Source organism: Mya arenaria, chromosome 11, assembly GCF_026914265.1.
Source record: "Mya arenaria isolate MELC-2E11 chromosome 11, ASM2691426v1".
NCBI classification, from domain to species: Eukaryota; Metazoa; Mollusca; class Bivalvia; order Myida; family Myidae; genus Mya; species Mya arenaria.
Window position 1 is genome coordinate 38,236,929 of NC_069132.1, and position 21,535 is coordinate 38,258,463.

Here is a 21,535-nt window from a genome sequence, read left to right on the forward strand (position 1 = left end):
AGTACATAAAGGTTGTAAGCATCGTAGTTATGTATGATAAACAGAGAATATTATTATGTTTTCTATTTCATTTTATTTATGCCAAACATAAAATATTTATTTTTATGCCAAACATAAAATATTTATTATCTTACCCTTCACTAGTTCTGGCTTCCATAACTTTAATGTTGATATTTATTTTTTGATGTTTACAACACATTTACACGTCCCAAAACGTAATATATAACGTGTTCGCTAAAGTTCTTTAGCTAACCCTCCACTTAAATAAACAATGAAACACAATGTAGGTGTGCCAACAAGCGGGGTATTTTTTTTACATGTATTTACAGGCACTGATTTCTCTGATTGGGTAGCCAAAACTGTTACCAGTGGATTCAATACTTCTGTATTCGATATTGTAATATTGTCCGGAATCAATGTCACTCACAGTCCTCAACAGGAACAAACTGCGTACTTGTACGTTGGTAACAGAAACAGTACCAAACTGAAAACAGAATGTATATGTGTTAATGATACAGAACAACAATTACATCCTTTTTGAGATAATAACTAATATATTTAAAAAACGCATTTATTTAAAAAAAAAAATATCGATATTTACTGCACCCCGCTTGCTAGTTGAATGATTTACCAAATCAGCATATCACCAAATACTAGCTATTTCCACGAGGAAAATGGAAAACTTATATAACCCAGAGTACCGTATAAAATATAAACGCACCACCGTATTTAACATTATAAATTCCGATAAAAAATACATTTATGTTAGTCGGTTGATCTGTGGGGATGTGTCACTTCGAGCAGTCCATATCTTTACGAAAGAAACGAGAAGTGATACAATTTCACAAATCAACCGTAGTATTTCTTTTATTTCATACCTTTGAAGTGTTTTTTTTTTTAAATAAAATGTACAATAATTTCTTTGCAAAAGCATTTAAAATAGACAAAAAACATCCTATTTCGCGTATAATTGCGGGCTTAGATTCCCGTTTTAATGGTCCCAGTGCAAGACAACACCTAAAACAATTCTTCAAAACACAACAAAAACGAGCACAAACTTCATGGAAGTCAATCACGTGTACCTTGGTGCCAGGGCACGGTAGTGCTGATGTTGCGCGGGACTTCAGTGCGCATGTCTGGACCAATCAACTGCTCGACTATGTTAAGTAGACGCTCATTACACCAAAGGTTCTTGGACGCCTGGGGTCAGAAAAATAACACAGGGATTGAACGAAGAGAAGTGGAAATTACATGTCAAATTATTGAACATGATGTCAAGACAAGTTCTGCCCCGTTCTGCTGAATTGACAATGAATTTGAAAAACGCGCCAAACGTAACGTCATTTCGGAAATGACATCGTAGAAATTGTGTCCCAGCCCTGTGTGCGCTGACCTTTGATTTGGAAGTGAGAGTCGGCTAAATTTTTGAAACAGTGAACAATTTCAATTCGTTTGTTAGTTTGAAACAGTGCAATATCATTTTCATGTCATTGATAAATCTCTATAAAATCTTCGGTCTATGTCAAGACCGAAAGTGGTCTCAAATCTCACAAAAGCCACCCACCCCCAAATGTGGCTAATTTGTTCAAAAGCCGCGTCCAAGCAGACACTCGACGTCAGGTTCCGACATCAAATGACCATCGGCTTTACAGATGTCAGGATCAAACTTTGGACGTAACACTCCACCTTATTATAACTACACATGGATACCTGTGGCACGGCTTCAAGCTTTTAGCAGATGGTGTTGGCTCCCGGAAACGTCTCCTCTATCTACGCCAATCGATCTGTAAAACCGTACTCCACGAACAGGCCTAAAGTGGGTACCGAACAATTCAAGCAAAGGTTAGTTCTCAATAGGTAATTCGTCGTTTGGTTTGTGCCGAGAAACGAAATGTTTTTCATGCGAAAGGAAACAGCCGATTTTCTCGCGAAAACACGTGTGAGAGAATATATGTTTTAACTGCGCGCGTATTGATCAACAATGTAAGTGTCCCGTTTATGCAATCGTACGTCGAAGAAAGTGTGATATTTGACATAAGTACGAGAACAAAATTGCATTTTTTGGTGTGTTCCTGAAAGAGTTCTGCCTATCAGAAGATAATTTTAAAGGCCAGTCGAGTTGCTGACATATATTCCTCTGTAAGTATTGTAATAGGCGATTATAGATTCATATTCATAGAAGTAATGAAAGCTGAAAAGTACGTTAAATTTTCGGTATCAAGAGGTGGGTGGTGGTTTTGAGTTTATTTATAAGGCCCATTCGGCGAGTGCTCCGATAAGATTGTTAGTCATATAAGGATTTTGGAGCATAGTGCACAATCAGAATGTAACCACTGGTTCATTAACGTTCACCAGTGTATAGAACTGTAAAACGGGACCCCTATTTAACGTCCCTCCTGGAACACGATATTTTAATATTTGTTAAGTGGTGCGGCGGGGAATCGAACCTGCGACTTTCAAGGGAGGGGTCCATGTTGATGGACTTTTCCAACCAGTACGTTTTGTTAGTTTAAGCCCTCACTCTAAAGTAGGAGAGGCATATTGGTGTACCATTAAACGGGCGTGCGTGCATGTTGATGTACTAATTTAACCACTGCGCTTTATTATTTGAAGCCATCACATTAAATAAGGAGGGGAATATTGGTGTACTTTCCGACTTGTACGTTTTGTTATTTTAAGCCCTCGCATTAAGGGAGAGGGGCATATTGATGTACTTATGAGACATATGTGTTTTGTTGTTTAAAGTCCTCACATAACAGGGGGTGGGGCATATTGATGTACTTCTTCGACCTCTGTGTTTTGTGTTTCAAACTCTCATATTACAGGGGGTGGGGCATATTGATGTACTTCTTCGACCTCTGTGTTTTGTGTTTCAAACTCTCATAGTACAGGGGGTGGAACATATTGATGTACTTCTTCGACCTCTGTGTTTTGTGTTTCAAACTCTCAAATTACAGGGGGTGGGACATATTGATGTACTTCTTCGACGTCTGTGTTTTGTGTTTCAAATTCTCAAATTACAGGGGGTGGGGCATATTGATGTACTTCTTCGACCACTGTGTTTTGTGTTTCAAATTCTCATATTACAGGGGGTGGGGCATATTGATGTTCTTTTTCAACCTCTGTGTTTTGTGTTTCAAACTCTCAAATTACAGGGGGTGATGCATATTGATGTACTTCTTCGACCTCTGTGTTTTGTGTTTCAAATTCTCATATTACAGGGGGTGGGGCATATTGATGTTCTTCTTCAACCTCTGTGTTTTGTGTTTCAAATTCTCAAATTACAGGCGGTGGGACATATTGATGTACTTCTTCGACCTCTGTGTTTTGTGTTTCAAACTCTCATATTACAGGGGATGGGGCATATTGATGTACTTCTTCAACCTCTGTGTTTTGTGTTTCAAATTCTCAAATTACAGGGGGTGGGACATATTGATGTACTTCTTCGACCTCTGTGTTTTGTGTTTCAAATTCTCAAATTACAGGGGGTGGGGCATATTAATGTACTTCTTCGACCTCTGTGTTTTGTGTTTCAAACTCTCATATAACAGGGTGTGGGGCATATTGATGTACTTCTTCGACCTCTGTGTTTTGTGTTTCAAACTCTCATATTACATGGGATGGGGCATATTGATGTACTTCTTCGACCTCTGTGTTTTGTTGTTTAAAGTCCTCACATAACAGGGGGTGGGGCATATTGATGTACTTCTTCAACCTCTGTGTTTTGTGTTTCAAATTCTTAAATTACAGGGGGTGGGACATATTGATGTACTTCTTCGATCTCTGTGTTTTGTTGTTTAAAGTCCTCACATAACAGGGGGTGGGGCATACTGATGTACTTCTTCGACCTCTGTGTTTTGTGTTTCAAACTCTCATATTACAGGGGGTGGGGCATATTGATGTACTTCTTCAACCTCTGTGTTTTGTGTTTCAAACTCTCAAATTACAGGGGGGTGGGACATATTGATGTACTTCTTCAACCTCTGTGTTTTGTGTTTCAAACTCTCATATTACAGGGGGTGGGGCATATTGATGTACTTCTTCGACCTCTGTGTTTTGTGTTTCAAACTCTCATATTACAGGGGGTGGGGCATATTGATGTACTTCTTCAACCTCTGTGTTTTGTGTTTCAAATTCTCAAATTACAGGGGGTGGGACATATTGATGTACTTCTTCAACCTCTGTGTTTTGTGTTTCAAACTCTCATATTACAGGGGGTGGGGCATATTGATGTTCTTCTTCGACCTCTGTGTTTTGTGTTTCAAACTCTCATATTTCAGGGGGTGGGGCATATTGATGTACTTCTTCGACCTCTGTGTTTTGTGTTTAAAACTCTCATATTACAGGGGGTGGGGCATACTGATGTACTTCTTCAACCTCTGTGTTTTGTGTTTAAAATTCTCAAATTACAGGGGGTGGGACATATTGATGTACTTCTTCGACCTCTGTGTTTTGTTGTTTAAAGTCCTCACATAACAGGGGGTGGGGCATACTGATGTACTTCTTCAACCTCTCTGTTTTGTGTTTCAAATTCTCAAATTACAGGGGGTGGGACATATTGATGTACTTCTTCGATCTCTGTGTTTTGTTGTTTAAAGTCCTCACATAACAGGGGGTGGGGCATACTGATGTACTTCTTCAACCTCTGTGTTTTGTGTTTCAAATTCTCAAATTACAGGGGGTGGGACATATTGATGTACTTCTTCGACCTCTGTGTTTTGTTGTTTAAAGTCCTCACAAAACAGGGGGTGGGACATATTGATGTACTTCTTCGACCTCTGTGTTTTGTGTTTCAAACTCTCAAATTACAGGGGGTGGGGCATATTGATGTTCTTCTTCGACCTCTGTGTTTTGTGTTTCAAAATCTCAAATTACAGGGGGTGGGGCATATTGATGTACTTCTTCGACCTCTGTGTTTTGTGTTTCAAATTCTCATATTACAGGGGGTGGGGCATATTGATGTACTTCTTCGACCTCTGTGTTTTGTGTTTCAAATTCTCATATTACAGGGGGTGGGGCATACTGATGTACTTCTTCGACCTCTGTGTTTTGTGTTTCAAATTCTCATATTACAGGGGATGTGACATATTGATGTACTTCTTCGACCTCTGTGTTTTGTGTTTCAAATTCTCAAATTACAGGGGGTGGGGCATATTGATGTACTTCTTCGACCTCTGTGTTTTGTGTTTCAAACTCTCAAATTACAGGGGGTGGGGCATATTGATGTACTTCTTCGACATCTGTGTTTTGTGTTTCAAACTCTCATATTACAGGGGGTGGGGCATATTGATGTACTTTTTCAACCTCAGTGTTTTGTGTTTCAAACTCTCAAATTACAGGGGGTGAGGCATATTGATGTACTTCTTCGACCTCTGTGTTTTGTGTTTTAAACTCTCAAATTACAGGGGGTGGGGCATATTGATGTACTTCTTCAACCTCTGTGTTTTGTGTTTCAAACTCTCATATTACAGGGGGTGGGGCATATTGATGTACTTCTTCGACCTCTGTGTTTTGTGTTTCAAATTCTCATATTGCAGGGGGTGGGGAATATTAATGTACTTCTTCGACCTCTGTGTTTTGTGTTCCAAACTCTCATATTACAGGGGATGGGGCATATTGATGTACTTCTTCGACCTCTGTGTTTTGTTGTTTAAAGTCCTCACATAACAGGGGGTGGGACATATTGATGTACTTCTTCGACCTCTGTGTTTTGTGTTTCAAACTCTCATATTACAGGGGATAGGGCATATTGATGTACTTCTTCAACCTCTGTGTTTTGTGTTTCAAACTCTCATAGTACAGGGGATGGGGCATATTGATGTACTTCTTCGACCTCTGTGTTTTGTGTTTCAAACTCTCATATTACAGGGGGTGGGGCATATTGATGTACTTCTTCGACCTCTGTGTTTTGTGTTTCAAACTCTCAAATTACAGGGGATGGGGCATATTGATGTACTTCTTCGACCTCTGTGTTTTGTGTTTCAAACTCTCATATTACAGGGGTTGGGGCATATTGATGTACTTCTTCGACCTTGGTGTTTTGTTGTTTAAAGTCCTCAAATAGCAGGGGGTGGGACATATTAATGTACTTCTTCGACCTCTGTGTTTTGTGTTTCAAACTCTCATATTACAGGGGGTGGGGCATACTGATGTACTTCTTCGACCTCTGTGTTTTGTGTTTCAAACTCTCAAATTACAGGGGTTGAGGCATATTGATGTACTTCTTCGACCTCTGTGTTTTGTGTTTCAAACTCTCATATTACAGGGGGTGAGGCATATTGATGTACTTCTTCGACCTCTGTGTTTTGTGTTTCAAACTCTCAAATTACAGGGGTTGAGGCATATTGATGTACTTCTTCGACCTCTGTGTTTTGTGTTTCAAACTCTCAAATTACAGGGGGTGGGGCATATTGATGTACTTCTTCGACCTCTGTGTTTTGTGTTTCAAATTCTCACATAACAGGGGGTGGGGCATATTGATGTACTTCTTCGACCTCTTTGTTTTTTCTTTCAAATTCTCATATTACAGGGGGTGGGGCATATTGATGTACTTCTTCGACCTCTGTGTTTTGTTGTTTAAAGTCCTCACATAACAGGGGGTGGGGCATATTGATGTACTTCTTCAACCTCTGTGTTTTGTGTTTCAAATTCTCAAATTACAGGGGGTGGGACATATTGATGTACTTCTTCGACCTCTGTGTTTTGTGTTTCAAACTCTCATATTACAGGGGATGGGGCATATTGATGTACTTCTTCGACCTCTGTGTTTTGTTGTTTAAAGTCCTCACATAACAGGGGATGGGGCATACTGATGTACTTCTTCAACCTCTGTGTTTTTTGTTTCAAATTCTCAAATTACAGGGGGTGGGGCATATTGATGTACTTCTTCGACCTCTGTGTTTTGTGTTTCAAACTCTCAAATTACAGGGGGTGGGGCATATTGATGTACTTCTTCGACCTCTGTGTTTTGTGTTTCAAATTCTCATAATACAGGGGGTGGGGCATATTGATGTACTTCTTCGACCTCTTTGTTTTGTGTTTCAAACTCTCATATTACAGGGGATGGGGCATATTGATGTACTTCTTCAACCTCTGTGTTTTGTGTTTCAAACTCTCAAATTACAGGGGGTGGGACATATTGATGTACTTCTTCGACCTCTGTGTTTTGTGTTTCAAACTTTCAAATTACAGGGGGTGGGGCATATTGATGTACTTCTTCGACCTCTGTGTTTTGTGTTTCAAACTCTCATATTACAGGGGGTGGGGCATATTGATGTACTTCTTCGACCTCTGTGTTTTGTGTTTCAAACTCTCAAATTACAGGGGGTGGGGCATATTGATGTACTTCTTCGACCTCTGTGTTTTGTGTTTCAAACTCTCATATTACAGGGGGTGGGGCATATTGATGTACTTCTTTGACCTCTGTGTTTTGTGTTTCAAACTCTAAAATTACAGTGGGTGGGGCATATTGATGTACTTCTTCGACCTCTGTGTTTTGCTTTAGACTCTCATATTACAGGGGGTGGGGCATATTGATGTACTTCTTCGACCTCTGTGTTTTGTGTTTCAAACTCTCAAATTACAGGGGGTGAGGCATATTGATGTACTTCTTCAACATCTGTGTTTTGTGTTTCAAATTTTCAAATTACAGGGGGTGAGGCATATTGATGTACTTCTTCGACCTCTGTGTTTTGTGTTTCAAACTCTCAAATTACAGGGGGTGAGGCATATTGATGTACTTCTTCGACCTCTGTGTTTTGTGTTTCAAACTCTCAAATTACAGGGGGTGGGACATATTGATGTACTTCTTCGACCTCTGTGTTTTGTGTTTCAAACTCTCATATTACAGGGGGTGGGGCATATTGATGTACTTCTTCGACCTCTGTGTTTTGTTGTTTAAAGTCCTCACATAACAGGGGTAGGGGCATATTGATGTACTTCTTCAACCTCTGTGTTTTGTGTTTCAAATTTTCAAATTACAGGGGGTGAGGCATATTGATGTACTTTTTCAACCTCTGTGTTTTGTGTTTCAAATTCTCAAATTACAGTGGGTGGGGCATATTGATGTACTTCTTCGATCTCTGTGTTTTGTGTTTCAAATTCTCATATTACACGGGGTGGGGCATATTGATGTTCTTCTTCAACCTCTGTGTTTTGTGTTTCAAATTCTCAAATTACAGGGGGTGGGGCATATTGATGTACTTCTTCGACCTCTGTGTTTTGTGTTTCAAATTCTCATATTACAGGGGATGGGGCATATTGATGTTCTTCTTCAACCTCTGTGTTTTGTGTTTCAAACTCTCATATTACAGGGGGTGGGGCATATTGATGTACTTCTTCAACCTCTTGTGTTTTGTGTTTCAAATTCTCATATTACAGGGGGTGAGGCATATTGATGTACTTCTTCAACCTCTCTGTTTTGTTTTTCAAATTCTCATATTACAGGGGGTGGGGCATATTGATGTACTTCTTCAACCTCTGTGTTTTGTGTTTCAAACTCTCATATTACAGGGGGTGGGGCATATTGATGTACTTCTTCAACCTCTGTGTTTTGTTTTTCAAATTCTCATATTACAGGGGTGAGGCATATCGATGTACTTCTTCAACCTCTGTGTTTTGTTTTTCAAATTCTCATATTACAGGGGGTGGGGCATATTGATGTACTTCTTCGACCTCTGTGTTTTGTGTTTCAAACTCTCATATTACAGGGGGTGGGGCATATTGATGTACTTCTTCAACCTCTGTGTTTTGTTTTTCAAATTCTCATATTACAGGGGGTGGGGCATATTGATGTACTTCTTCAACCTCTGTGTTTTGTGTTTCAAATTCTCATATTACAGGGGGTGAGGCATATTGATGTACTTCTTCAACCTCTGTGTTTTGCGTTTCAAATTCTCAAATAACAGGGGGTGGGACATATTGATGTGATGTACTTCTTCGACCTCTGTGTTTTGTGTTTCAAACTCTCATATTACAGGGGGTGGGACATATTGATGTACTTCTTCGACCTCTGTGTTTTGTGTTTCAAATTCTCAAATTACAGGGGGTGGGGCATATTGATGTACTTCTTCGACCTCTGTGTTTTGTGTTTCAAACTCTCAAATTACAGGGGGTGGGACATATTGATGTACTTCTTCGACCTCTGTGTTTTGTGTTTCAAACTCTCATATTACAGGGGGTGGGGCATATTGATGTACTTCTTCGACCTCTGTGTTTTGTGTTTCAAATTATCATATTACAGGGGATGGGGCATATTGATGTACTTCTTCGACCTTTGTGTTTTGTGTTTCAAACTCTCAAATTACAGGGGGGTGGGGCATATTGATGTACTTCTTCGACCTCTGTGTTTTGTGTTTCAAACTCTCATATTACAGAGGGTGGGGCATATTGATGTACTTCTTCGACCTCTGTGTTTTGTGTTTCAAACTCTCATATTACAGGGGATGGGGCATATTGATGTACTTCTTCGACCTCTGTGTTTTGTGTTTCAAACTCTCATATTACAGGGGGTGGGGCATATTGATGTACTTGTTCGACCTCTGTGTTTTGTGTTTCAAACTCTCATATAACAGGGGGTGGGGCATATTGATGTACTTCTTCAACCTCTGTGTTTTGTGTTTCAAACTCTCATATTACAGGGGGTGGGGCATATTGATGTACTTCTTCAACCTCTGTGTTTTGTGTTTCAAATTCTCATATTACAGGGGGTGGGGCATATTGATGTACTTCTTCAACCTCTGTGTTTTGTGTTTCAAACTTTCAAATTACAGGGGGTGGGGCATATTGATGTACTTCTTCGACCTCTGTGTTTTGTGTTTCAAACTCTCATATTACAGGGGGTGGGGCATATTGATGTACTTCTTCGACCTCTGTGTTTTGTGTTTCAAACTCTCATATTACAGGGGGTGGGGCATATTGATGTACTTCTTCGACCTCTGTGTTTTGTTGTTTAAAGTCCTCACATAACAGGGGGTGGGGCATATTGATGTACTTCTTCGACCTCTGTGTTTTGTTGTTTAAAGTCCTCACATAACAGGGGGTGGGGCATATTGATGTACTTCTTCGACCTCTGTGTTTTTTGTTTCAAATTCTCATATTACAGGGGGTGGGGCATATTGATGTACTTCTTCAACCTCTGTGTTTTGTGTTTCAAACTCTCATATTACAGGGGGTGGGGCATATTGATGTACTTCTTCAACCTCTGTGTTCTGTGTTTCAAACTCTCAAATTACAGGGGGTGGGGCATATTGATGTACTTCTTCGACCTCTGTGTTTTGTGTTTCAAACTCTCATATTACAGGGATTGGGGCATATTGGTGTACTTCTTCGACCTCTGTGTTTTGTGTTTCAAATTCTCATATTACAGGGGATGGGGCATATTGCTGTACTTCTTCGACCTCTGTGTTTAGTTGTTTAAAGTCCTCACATAACAGGGGGTGGGGCATATTGATGTACTTCTTCGACCTCTGTGTTTTGTTGTTTAAAGTCCTCACATAACAGGGGGTGGGGCATATTGATGTACTTCTTCGACCTCTGTGTTTTGTGTTTCAAACTCTCAAATTACAGGGGGTGGGGAATTTTGATGTACTTCTTCGACCTCTGTGTTTTGTGTTTCAAACCCCCACATTGAACTGGGAGGGGCATATTGATGTACTTATGCGAAAAAACGAAATGAAAGAAATCAGCCACCATTATTAACAACATAATTTTAAAGAAGGGAAATATTTGTGCTTGAACAATTACTTACAAAGCTAGTTTAATAATATATTTTGTCGAAAATATAACATCAATTATGAACTCGAATTGATACGAAACATAATGTAACGTACATGTGTTTTATTGTATTTCAAAACAATTATATTGTATATACATGTTTTTTATTTTTTTAAACAATTGTAAGACGTTGGACCGATTGTTCAGAACTTTGTTAAAGATAACAATGTTATTAACGACTTGAAATATTTCACGATTGCCTCATGTATTTAAATAAAAGAAGTGTAACTGAAACAGTTGTCTTAAATCATGTTAGAAATACTGCAGATCACAATTCTGTCCATGAAACTTCCGTACAATGAACGATTGGAAAGTTAACAACGATGACATAAATAACGATGACATTAAAAACGTTGTAAACTTGAACAAAGTCCTGAAATATCGGCCCATTGTTTAAAGCAAAGCAATATGGCTTTGGTCATATATTGCAGATTTAAAAAAAAAAGTACTTGAACAAAATCTAGATTTATCTAAACAACAGCAGTCAGTCACGGACTGCCATATCCCCACCGAATTAAGAACAGTATCAACTTCGCCTCACGACAAAGGATAACAATAAAAAATAAACAACGGAAAATAATACTGCAACCAGAGATATGGTTTCTGTGCACTGCACTTCTCCTCAATGAGATCTATCTGAATATGAAGTTTGAAGCCAATACCTCAAAAACCTTTCAAGTATTGTTCCGGACAAAAATATGTAAGAACATTAACAAAGGACAATAACAAAAATAATACTGCACCCAGAGTTATGGTTCCTGTTCACTTTACTTCTCTTCAATAAGATCTAGATGTATCTGTATATGAAGTTTGAAGTCAATACCTCAAGATTTTTCAAGTTATGCTCCGGACAAAATATAAGTATGAAAATTAACAAAGGGCAATAACTATCTGTATACGAAGTTTGAAGTCAAAAACTCAAAGACTTCAAGTTATGCTCCGAACAAAAATGCCCCCCCCCCCCGAACACACGCGCGCCTACCATTACTATATCCCCTTCGACTTTCGGCGGTTGATAATACCATGCAAGTGTTCAGTTTAAAGCTTCAAATCAAAACCAAAGAAGAATAAAGTAAACATTTTTAAAACACACGAATAAACACATACATACATACATGTTCATATAAAAATCGAACTAGTTTAACAAGGTTGTTCGTTACAACTATTACTGTACACTTGAAAATTATATGTAGAATAAACGTTTTAAGTCCTAAATACAGGATATTTTGTAAAGTTAATCACAAAAATCAATGTGCACATGTATACTTAAAGAAGTGTGTAACAATTCAACATTCATAGAAGACTTCATAAAATACATGTGATAATTAAACGTCTGATGGCATTTACGAGGGTACTTCAAAAAGTTGTGTCATAAATGATATTACATCTTTAAATTAGCCATTGTATTTAAAACATCCACTGGAACATATTGGTCAAGCCTTTATCTACAAAACATGAAACTATCGTTGAAATTTAAATTGGCCAATATTTGGATTGTGTAATGAAGTAAGATCTTAAGTCTATAAAAAAAAATCCATCAAAACGCGTAAATGAATAAAGTGTTGTCTGATATTGTTGGAGCTTTGAAGGCAAAAAAAAACACCTTTAAATGAAAGGTATGTCGTGCTGTTAAGAAGATGGTAAAAAGAGATTGGCGATAACTGGTTTTAGGTATAGCTTATCAGTAATTCTCAATAAGAAGGTGCAATTAGTGTCGCCGGCGGTTTTGGGCGCGATTTATCAGATTCCAGAATCGTTAATGTATGCATGTAATGTGCTTAATGTTTGTTAAGAACATGTGCAAAGAAAATTATTTGAAGCTTTAAAGTTAGTGAAAAAAGATTTTATATGTGCTTAAATGACATGTTCGTTACTGTCGCCAGAGCAAAAGGCTCAACGTTCCTACATATTAACTTCATATTATTAAAACACATAAGGAAATAAAGTGTTTATTCTCATATAATACATTGACACAACCACTTTGCTCGGTTAAATTACGTCAGTGCGCCAGGACTGAAGTCAAATGCTGCCCTTTAAATGTAGAAAAAACAATGTCGCCGAATTTACTGACATGTTCGTTACTATAAATTAATAAGGTTAAATGATCCTGGTAACACGCATTCCGATTGCTCCACGTGTCGATGCCATGTGATGCGAAGCAGTCACGTGGTATTTGGTCACGTTGTTACGGATTTATCTCCCTTGGATGCGGCCTCCTGCTCTAAGAACCTATCCACGTGTTTGTTCATGTGCACTATTTCCCACTTCTTCATCCACGGACCCTGGATCGTCGTGTCAAACTCCTCCTCTTCCAGGTTCTGACAGAATTATAAAACTGGGTAAGTTTTCATTTTGTTTAAGAATTTGTATATGTCTGCCTGCGCCCATTGACTGCATATTAATGACTTAAACCCCACAGCAGCAAATGCATAAAAAAGTTCACTTTTTTGGTTTGGTTGAAGTATTGGTTTGGTTAAAGTAAGCGAAAATGTTTATTGATTGGTCAATAGTTAACCAAAAGAAACTATTAACCAATCAAATCGTTTAAATATGCAAAATAGCCTAAAGATAACCCGTACACAACCTATCCAAGTTTTATACAATTGGATGCAGGTCAACAGTTTACATTTTGGCTAGTTTGCACAATAGAAGCAATTTGATTGGTCAAAAGTTATTATTGGATAAATATTGACAAATCAAAAAAATATATTGGCTAACTTTAACACACTTATATAATGGACTGCCGAATAAAAAAAAATCAATAGAAACAGGTTTGATATTGGTTAAGAAAAAGTAACTTGGGTTATTTAAAATAATACATTTTTATTAATAATATGTGGAACTAAAAACTGTTTTGACTGAAACAAAACTTACAAAAGATCGAAGCCTAAGAGTAAACAAATGTGTTGGGTTTTTTAGACACGTGACTGTTATTTTTCAAGTAAAGTGGACTTTGTCGAGGATCACTTACCGCCTTGTCTCCCTTAATATATTCTGTTTGCACGATATGTCGGTTGACGGAATCAAATTCTGTCCAATCCACCTTAAAATTCGGGTCAGAGGATTTACGCATAACGACTCCATTTTTGAGGCCCCAAAGTCCCGCGGGGTCAGTGGCCCTTTGCCAACGGAGATCGATGCTCCAACGGATACCGTCAGATACATTCGGAAGGCTTCGGTGAGGGATCATGTTATTAAATAAGATCAAACCGCCACTGCGAACCGGAAGTGCCCTTCTATCACGGTCTAAATCGACACCTGTTTAGAACGAAAAAAAACATTATAAAATCGCAAAAAAAACGATTTCAATAATCTGTTTCCAGTAAACCAGCACGTTGTCACTAAGTACAGACGCAACAAACTGTACACCAAAATAACACGTAGTAACATGCCTACATAGTTAAAATATTAGAGCTATGGAAATTGTTATAAACACCGAGGCAGCTGCATTATTTATTTATTTTTGTTTTATTCTTTTCTTCTTTTTTTTTTTTGGGGGGGGGGGGGGGGGGTAGGTGGGTAGTTTGTGTAGGTGGGTGTGTAGGGGGATAGTTTGTGGGTGGGTGTGTAGGGGGTGAGTGCGTGCGTGCGCGCGCGCGTGCGTGCGTGCGTGTGTATGTGTGTGTGTGTTGAGGGGGAGGGGGTAGGGGTAGCATGTGTGGGTGGGTGTAAAGGAGGGGTAGTTTGTTTGGGTGGGTGTGTAGGGGGTAGTTTGTTTTACGGGCGGATAGTGGATGGCAGTGTGTCAATGGGATGCACCTAGGGTATTTTTCATCTCGTCTTCCTCTAGGATGGTGTAGAAGGTGTCTCCCCAGCAACACTGGTGCGTGGCCACCTTTCCCGACCGGTGCCCATTCTCTGCAACCTAAAAGAAGAAAATATTTTATAAAGGGAACCCTTTTATCAAGGATCATGTAGCGATTTCGATCCTAGCAGAGAGTTTAAACAAGTATACTGCACTGTTTGAAATAGGCTAAGGTATGAAATCGCTCAAAGAAATCTAGATAAAACGACCCAAGCTTAATCTTTTTTTCGCTAATATATGTCAAATATAAATTGTTTTAGTTGGAAACTTAGTGAAAATCTGTACAATACAAACATTAGGAACATCATATAACATTTCTTTGAGGTATCTTAGGGTTTAAAGGCCTAGTTTAAGCCTTCTATAAGTGACCCCCCTCCAATCTGTGTACAGTACACAACCTCTGTGTATTGATTTTAATATCTTTGCCTTGATCCCTCTTATCAGATCTCCGATCTGTGAATCCTGCTGTGCAGTTTCTGAGGTTTTATTATAGAAATGGACCCTAAATGGCCCTGATCCAATTAACGAATACAAAGGAAATTGGCCCCTACTGTGACACCAGTGCAATAAGCAGGAGATTCACAGTTGGGTATTATCATGCCAAACATTCCTTAAACTAGGCCTTTAAGAATACAGTTGAACCCCGTTTGTTCGAACTCCCAGAGACCGGCGAAAATACCTCGAGCCTCGGAAAAATCGAGCCAGGCGGAAACGCTTCACTTCAGTACATAGATATCGGTCCTTAACATCTCATAGTGGAAGCGAGCAATTCGAGCCAAGCAAGTTCGAGCCAACGAGGTTCGACTGTATGTATATATCTCATTATACACTCAATTTATGTTATTATATACGTTGAATCAATTTCTTTCCAAACGATATTTCTATCATATTTGATTTTTTCCCCCGTCTATTTGCACATTGTTACAGGATGAAGACACATAAAAAAAATTGACACCCAGGCGGGCGTGGTGAGAAGGGGGTGGGGCATACCTCGAGACATCCGTTTTGTTCCGTGGCGTCCACAAAAGGGATCCATGCCGTCGGGATCAACATCCGGTACGTGTCGTTGTCCAGGTATGACACGTCTGAAATGTTTGACCTTGGTTAAACTTCAATCTGCGCACTTTGTTAAACGAAAATGTTAGCACTTGGTTTAACTAAAATGTTAGCAGTTTGGTTTAACTGAAATGTAAGCACTTGGTTATACTAAAACGTTAGCATTTGGTTAATCTGAAATGTTAGTACGAAGCGCGCCAAATGTAAGCACTTGGTTAAACTGAAATATACAATGAATTGTACGCACTTAGTTTAGCGCATATGTACACATATATATTTTTTTTGCCACGTTTCCCGCCGACAGACTATAAGTACCTTGATTTTATGTTGAAAGATTTGCGTTTTATTTATTACCAAACTTATGAGAATTGAGAAAGGAACATAAAGGATAGTCCCATTTTGCTGATCATCGTTGGCGCATTCTGTGTGAGTGGCAAATTCAACGTGATAAATCCTATATTTTGAATTGTCAATGTTTGAAACTTTATTTGTCATGATAAATAGTAAAACTACATTTATTTTCCTGTACCGGTATCGCTTCTATTTATATCCTCATTAAAAATAACGAACACCGAAATGGTGCGTAAAATTGTCATTAATTTGAAAATTACGTAAAAACTACGTAAAAATTTGACATAAATTCTTTAAATGAGAGAAATAATACAAACTACAATTAATTGTTCAAGTCTAGCTTTAAAAAATTCAGCATTTAATCATTTAAAAGATTTTAAACTTAATTTAAATAAAATTAAAATAAGGTAATTTATATTCCCAAAGTGTTGTACAATTTAGCATAGCCGTCTATATTAAATAATTTCATCTTGGCACTATCGAGGTCCGTTGTTGGTCAGACAAATGCTTGTAGCCCTTCGGTGAAAGTGTTTCTGTTATGAAGAAACTTGCCGCAAGTGGTTAAGGATTTCTTAACCATGGTTAAGTATCTAAGCTGTACTTAACCATGGTTCAGCAATGCTTAACCACTTCCGGAAGTTTCCTCATGGCCACTTTCAGCGCCGGGGTGGACAGATAAAAAATCTAAGTTTGTCCATCAAATTAGACCTTTTACAGTTGAACAGTAAGATAATTAACTTAACTTATTAAGTAAAAAAAGTTGACACAAACATTACAATATTATGATAATCAACATAATAATCAACATGAGATTGTTCAATTGAGGAAGTGGTGTTCTGTTCATAAAAGGTGTTATCAATAAAAGATGGGGATTGTTTTTTAATAATTATATAGAGCGAGGATAATGGGTTGTTTTACAACAAAATTTAACCACATCTGGCTGAAACTGCCTCCTATGGTTCATTTTAAATGTTGATTTATTCCGTTCACTTCTATGCTCTTTATTGGCATGAGTAATAATATCTGTCATATGTTTCCGGTTCGGATAGGCTGACCCGAGGGCACCTCCGTTGCCGGGTTACGAGGCTTGCCGAGTTACCGGCTACGCAGCGTGCCCGAGGGTCGGGTTTTTCTACCCTGACCGGACACAGATAATTTATTTTTACTAGCATACCTTGAATATCTTTTTTGTGAACATAATACCATAGAAAATACCATTTTTGTACATATCAACAAAAAGCGCGTGCGTTGATGTTTACTGACGTCATGATGCGCAGTTAATTTTATTCACTGCCAACATCGGGAATTTTCTTCAATTTAACGTCTTTTCAGGGTATTTTTTTTGTTTGAAGCTTTATTTTTGTTAACTTAATGGTTATTGAAATCGCCTATTGAGATATCAAAATTATGCTTACATTCAGTTTATTATAAAAGAAATACAAAGTAATACGCCACAGCCGCGGCGTGACTCATCTGGCATGGGTGCCAGATGGATTTTTCCAGCACGGCTGAATTCATCGGAAATGCCTTTCCAGCACACCGGATAGGCATTTTTGGTGAATTAACCCCGCTGGAAAAACATTATCTGTCACGTGTTTCCGTTCCGGTTAGAAAAATCCGATCCTTGGGCACGCTGCGTTGCCGGGTACTCGGCAAGCCGTTACCTGGCAACGCATGTGCCCTCGGGTCAGATTTTTCTATCCGGACCCGGAAACACATGATATATATTATTAATCTGGTGTACTAGAATGAGATTTCCAGCACGGCTGAATTCACCGAAAATGCCTATCCGGTGTGCTAGAATATTATTTCTAGGCAATAAATCTGACCTGTTTAATTGTCACATGTTGTGTTCGGACTATTTTAAAAATGTTAGTGAAAATTAGCAAATAACTATCTCTGTTCCCTCAACAAGCTAAATCTTCATGAAAGTCAATCAGGTTTACCTTGGTGCCAGGGCACAGTAGTAACGATGTTGCGCGGGACTTTAGTGCGCAGGTTCCAGGCGGGATTTCCGGCGATGTCTTGACCAATCAGCTGTTCCACTATGTTAAGTAGACGCTCATTACACCAAAGCTCCTTGAACGCCTGAATAAAATTCAAACGTTACATACCACAGAAATTGAACGAAGAGAAGTGGAAATTCTCTGTCAAATTATGCATCAGTCAATTGTAACAACGGCCACCAGGTCCGAAGAATAGCGGGGACTTTGACTTTCAGTCCAACAATTCCTGGGTAAATCCCCGCTCTGCGGTGACCAACTGTTGGCAAAATCCCCGCTAAATGCCCCCGCAACCCGGGATACCTAGGTTAGGCCCATTCCCCTCTATTTTCGGAGCGAAAACAAAACCACCGCATTCGCTCGGCACTGCGGGGCCACTTGAGAGGTAAAAACACGGCCCAATTTCCCCCGCTATATCCCCGGACCTGGGGGCCGTGGTTACAATTGACTTGTGAATAAGTGTACTAATTTCCGCCCAGTTTGTGTTATCAATTATAAAAATTAAACACAAACAGCATGGCAGTTTTATTTTCTGTATAGAATTATGATATTGGTTCATTTTACGGACATATATCTATCATTTAAGACAGACTCGTGCCACGGCCCTAAGTGGAAACGAATCTAACGAAAACCACGCCCCAAATGAGGTCAATGTGTTTAAAAGCAGCGTCCCTGCCGGTACATGATTTCGGTTTGACGTCGGTTCTTGACGTCGGGTTTACAGTCGGACAGGAGTTTATAGGCTTTTTTTCCAAACCGACGTCAACTGTGCCTTCTGGATTCCAATTACGACATCAATAAATTTTAATTTTAGTCATCATTCATACCGAGTGTCTCTAAACATACCATATTCGTCAGGAGCAAATTTTCGACATTAAATCCCTGGGCTCCTCATTAAAATTACGCTTTATTACCTGTGGAACAGCTCCAAGCTTCGAGCAGATGATGTTGGCTCCCGGAAACGCAGCCTCTATCTTCGTCAACCGCTCTGTAAATCCGTATTCCGCGTATAGGTCTGAAAAAGGTGGTGTCCAAAGCATGGTTTGTTCTTGGTATATAAGTATATAAATAATAATTTCGTAATATATAACTATGTAAACTATGCCAACCTTCGGAGATCTAAACATGTTTCCATCCTTGACCAAAACGTGTTTAGTGTTGTGAAAAAAAAGAATGCCGGCGAGGAAAGAAATGAACGTACACAAAATAAAACTGTACAGTAACTAATGCCTGCACGCCTAATGATAAATAATGAACATGTCTCATGTATTTGTGATATATGATATTAATACCGCGGGAGAAAAAAATCGCAATTGGTGACGTGTTCCTAAAAAGTTTCCGCCTCACAGAAGAAAATTCAAAGGCCAATTAAGTTGCATTGATAAAATCACATAGCCCCTTTTTACACTGTACCCTAAAATCACATAGAGCCGTTCCTGTGTTCTAATTCCTAGAACAACTGAACAGCTTTAAGTGCTTTCAATAGTCGATATGAATCGGAAGACTGTCGGCTGTTTAACATGAATACGGTTTCATTTACGGACCGCGCGTGTCTGCGATAATTTATTTACGGAAATGGCCGAGAATTTGTGATTGTGATAATATCTGACGGAGGCGGGTGGTACCTGGTATTTTTCCGGCCTTGTAGAGTTTCTGTGCGAGGTCGTCCACAATCCCGTTAATACAGTCCCGGGACGGTTGAAGCTCAGACTCCGAGAAGAACTCCTCCAAAACAACGTAACCCTAGAAGAAAATTGACTTCATAGAATACTATGCAATTCGGTTCAACGTTTCTGCAAACAGACAAGAATACCTTACTTTAATTACTAGTAAAACCCCTGTCACACATAACCGCGTTGCCACTGCGATTGCACGGCGTTGTTAAATTTCCAAGTGCGCCGTAAGATCGCGGAAAAAAATATTTCTCATGAAGATGGCGATGGTACAGCGTTCTCACAGCTACCTTGGCGTTTCTACGGAGCTCCACGGCGTTCTACCGCGTCCCTACCGGGTTCTGCTCGGCGATTGACTGCGCTCTCATGACGCTCTCACGGCGCTTCCACTGCATGCATCGAGTTGTCATGGCGCACACACTGCGCTGACGGCGTGCTGTTTTGCACTACCTATGAAAACGATATCTCCATCAGTTCTCCATTCTTCCATTTGCTTTTGAACAAATGAGACCATGCCCGCAAAAAGAGGTGGAAAAGTGAAGAGGCAAGGAAAGAAAAATGCCCACCGCAAACAGAAGCAAATCCAGCACCATAATTATGTTGCTCACCAGTCATGGTGAAATTAATGTTTATTTGCATATATCAATTCTTTATACTATTTTGTTGGGTTGATTCATTATCATGCAAACCCCATTTGACGCGGAAGAAGTGCATTGGGAGCGCAATAATCGCCGTGGCGGCTCCGTACAATCGTTGTAAGAGCGTAGTAAGAAAAATAAAACTCCTTGTAAGCGTGGGCCACGTAGACGCGCCGTATAATCGCGGTAGAGACGCAGTGGAATCTCAGAAAACGCCGTACAGTCGCCGTGCAAGCGCCACTAATAACCATTGCGTTCGCACTGCGACCTCTGTGTGCACCCGCGGCAATCCTGTGGCGTTGTAGGAGACCTAACTGCGCTCCTACGGCGACCTCACGGCGATCCCACTGCGCTGTTATCAGAACCGGCCGAGCGACGGCGTTTGTTTTTGGCATGCTCATAGGGCGCGCCGTCGCCCCGCGTTCTATGAGATCCCACCGCTATCACTGGCGATGCCACGGCCGTGTGAACGCGCCCCTAGTGTGACAGATGTTAATATACCAGTAAGTAAAATGAATAATTGCTGACGCCCGTGTTAAAAATGAAACCAGGCATCAAGTTGATATTGTGGGGGTATTTATTGTCAGACCGATAGCTCAAGTTGCGATTATCCGAACATGTTATACATTCAAAACTTGGGGGATTCCTTTTCCTCGTTTATTATCTACATGTGAATTTTAAAAGTACGATTATACATTATGTATAATCTACGCATTTAGTAAACATATACCAAACATGGCGTGATGCGTTTAGGAGAGTGCTTACAATTTTAACGCATTTTTTAGAATGGCATGATATAGTAATTATGCATCAGTACCATGCCCGTTTAAAAATGCCAAGCAAACTGGCATATTTTCTGATAACATTTATAAATAAGCTGGATTAATCAACATCTCATGAATTTTACTCCGCTATATAGCTGGGAGTAGGGTATTGGAGTTTATATTCAGAATTTAACTGTAAAATATCTGACATTAAAGATGTAAACAATCTTCGATGTCACGTACCTTTTCGAAGTATCTCTTGACCTGTTCCTCTGAAAGCTGACCCGGTTTGAGCACTGAGGGCTGGGGCAGCATGGCCCGGGGGTCAAACAATTCTGGCCGGGCCTCGGTCGTATATCCCGGGTATCCATCGCCCGTACCGTTATTAATAGCAGTATCCGCCATTTTTATTTTGTGATGCATTGAACTACCGTAAAAATTAAATACAGTATGGATTTTGATAAACGACAGT

At 39.5% G+C, this 21,535-nt stretch overlaps 1 protein-coding gene across 1 annotated transcript; it reads right to left on the bottom strand.

Annotated features, from left to right (window-relative positions):
* Positions 1–12,706: 12,706 nt before the first annotated feature.
* LOC128208207 (2-aminoethylphosphonate dioxygenase-like) lies at positions 12,707–21,520 on the bottom strand. The gene is made up of 8 exons (XM_052911657.1): positions 21,307–21,520; positions 19,614–19,731; positions 18,903–19,003; positions 17,932–18,073; positions 15,569–15,663; positions 14,533–14,638; positions 13,745–14,031; positions 12,707–13,091 (listed from the first exon to the last, which is right to left on the bottom strand). The coding sequence occupies exons 1-8, from the start codon at positions 21,484–21,486 to the stop codon at positions 12,951–12,953; spliced, it is 1,170 nt and encodes a 389-aa protein (XP_052767617.1). The 5' UTR covers positions 21,487–21,520; the 3' UTR covers positions 12,707–12,950.
* Positions 21,521–21,535: the final 15 nt, after the last annotated feature.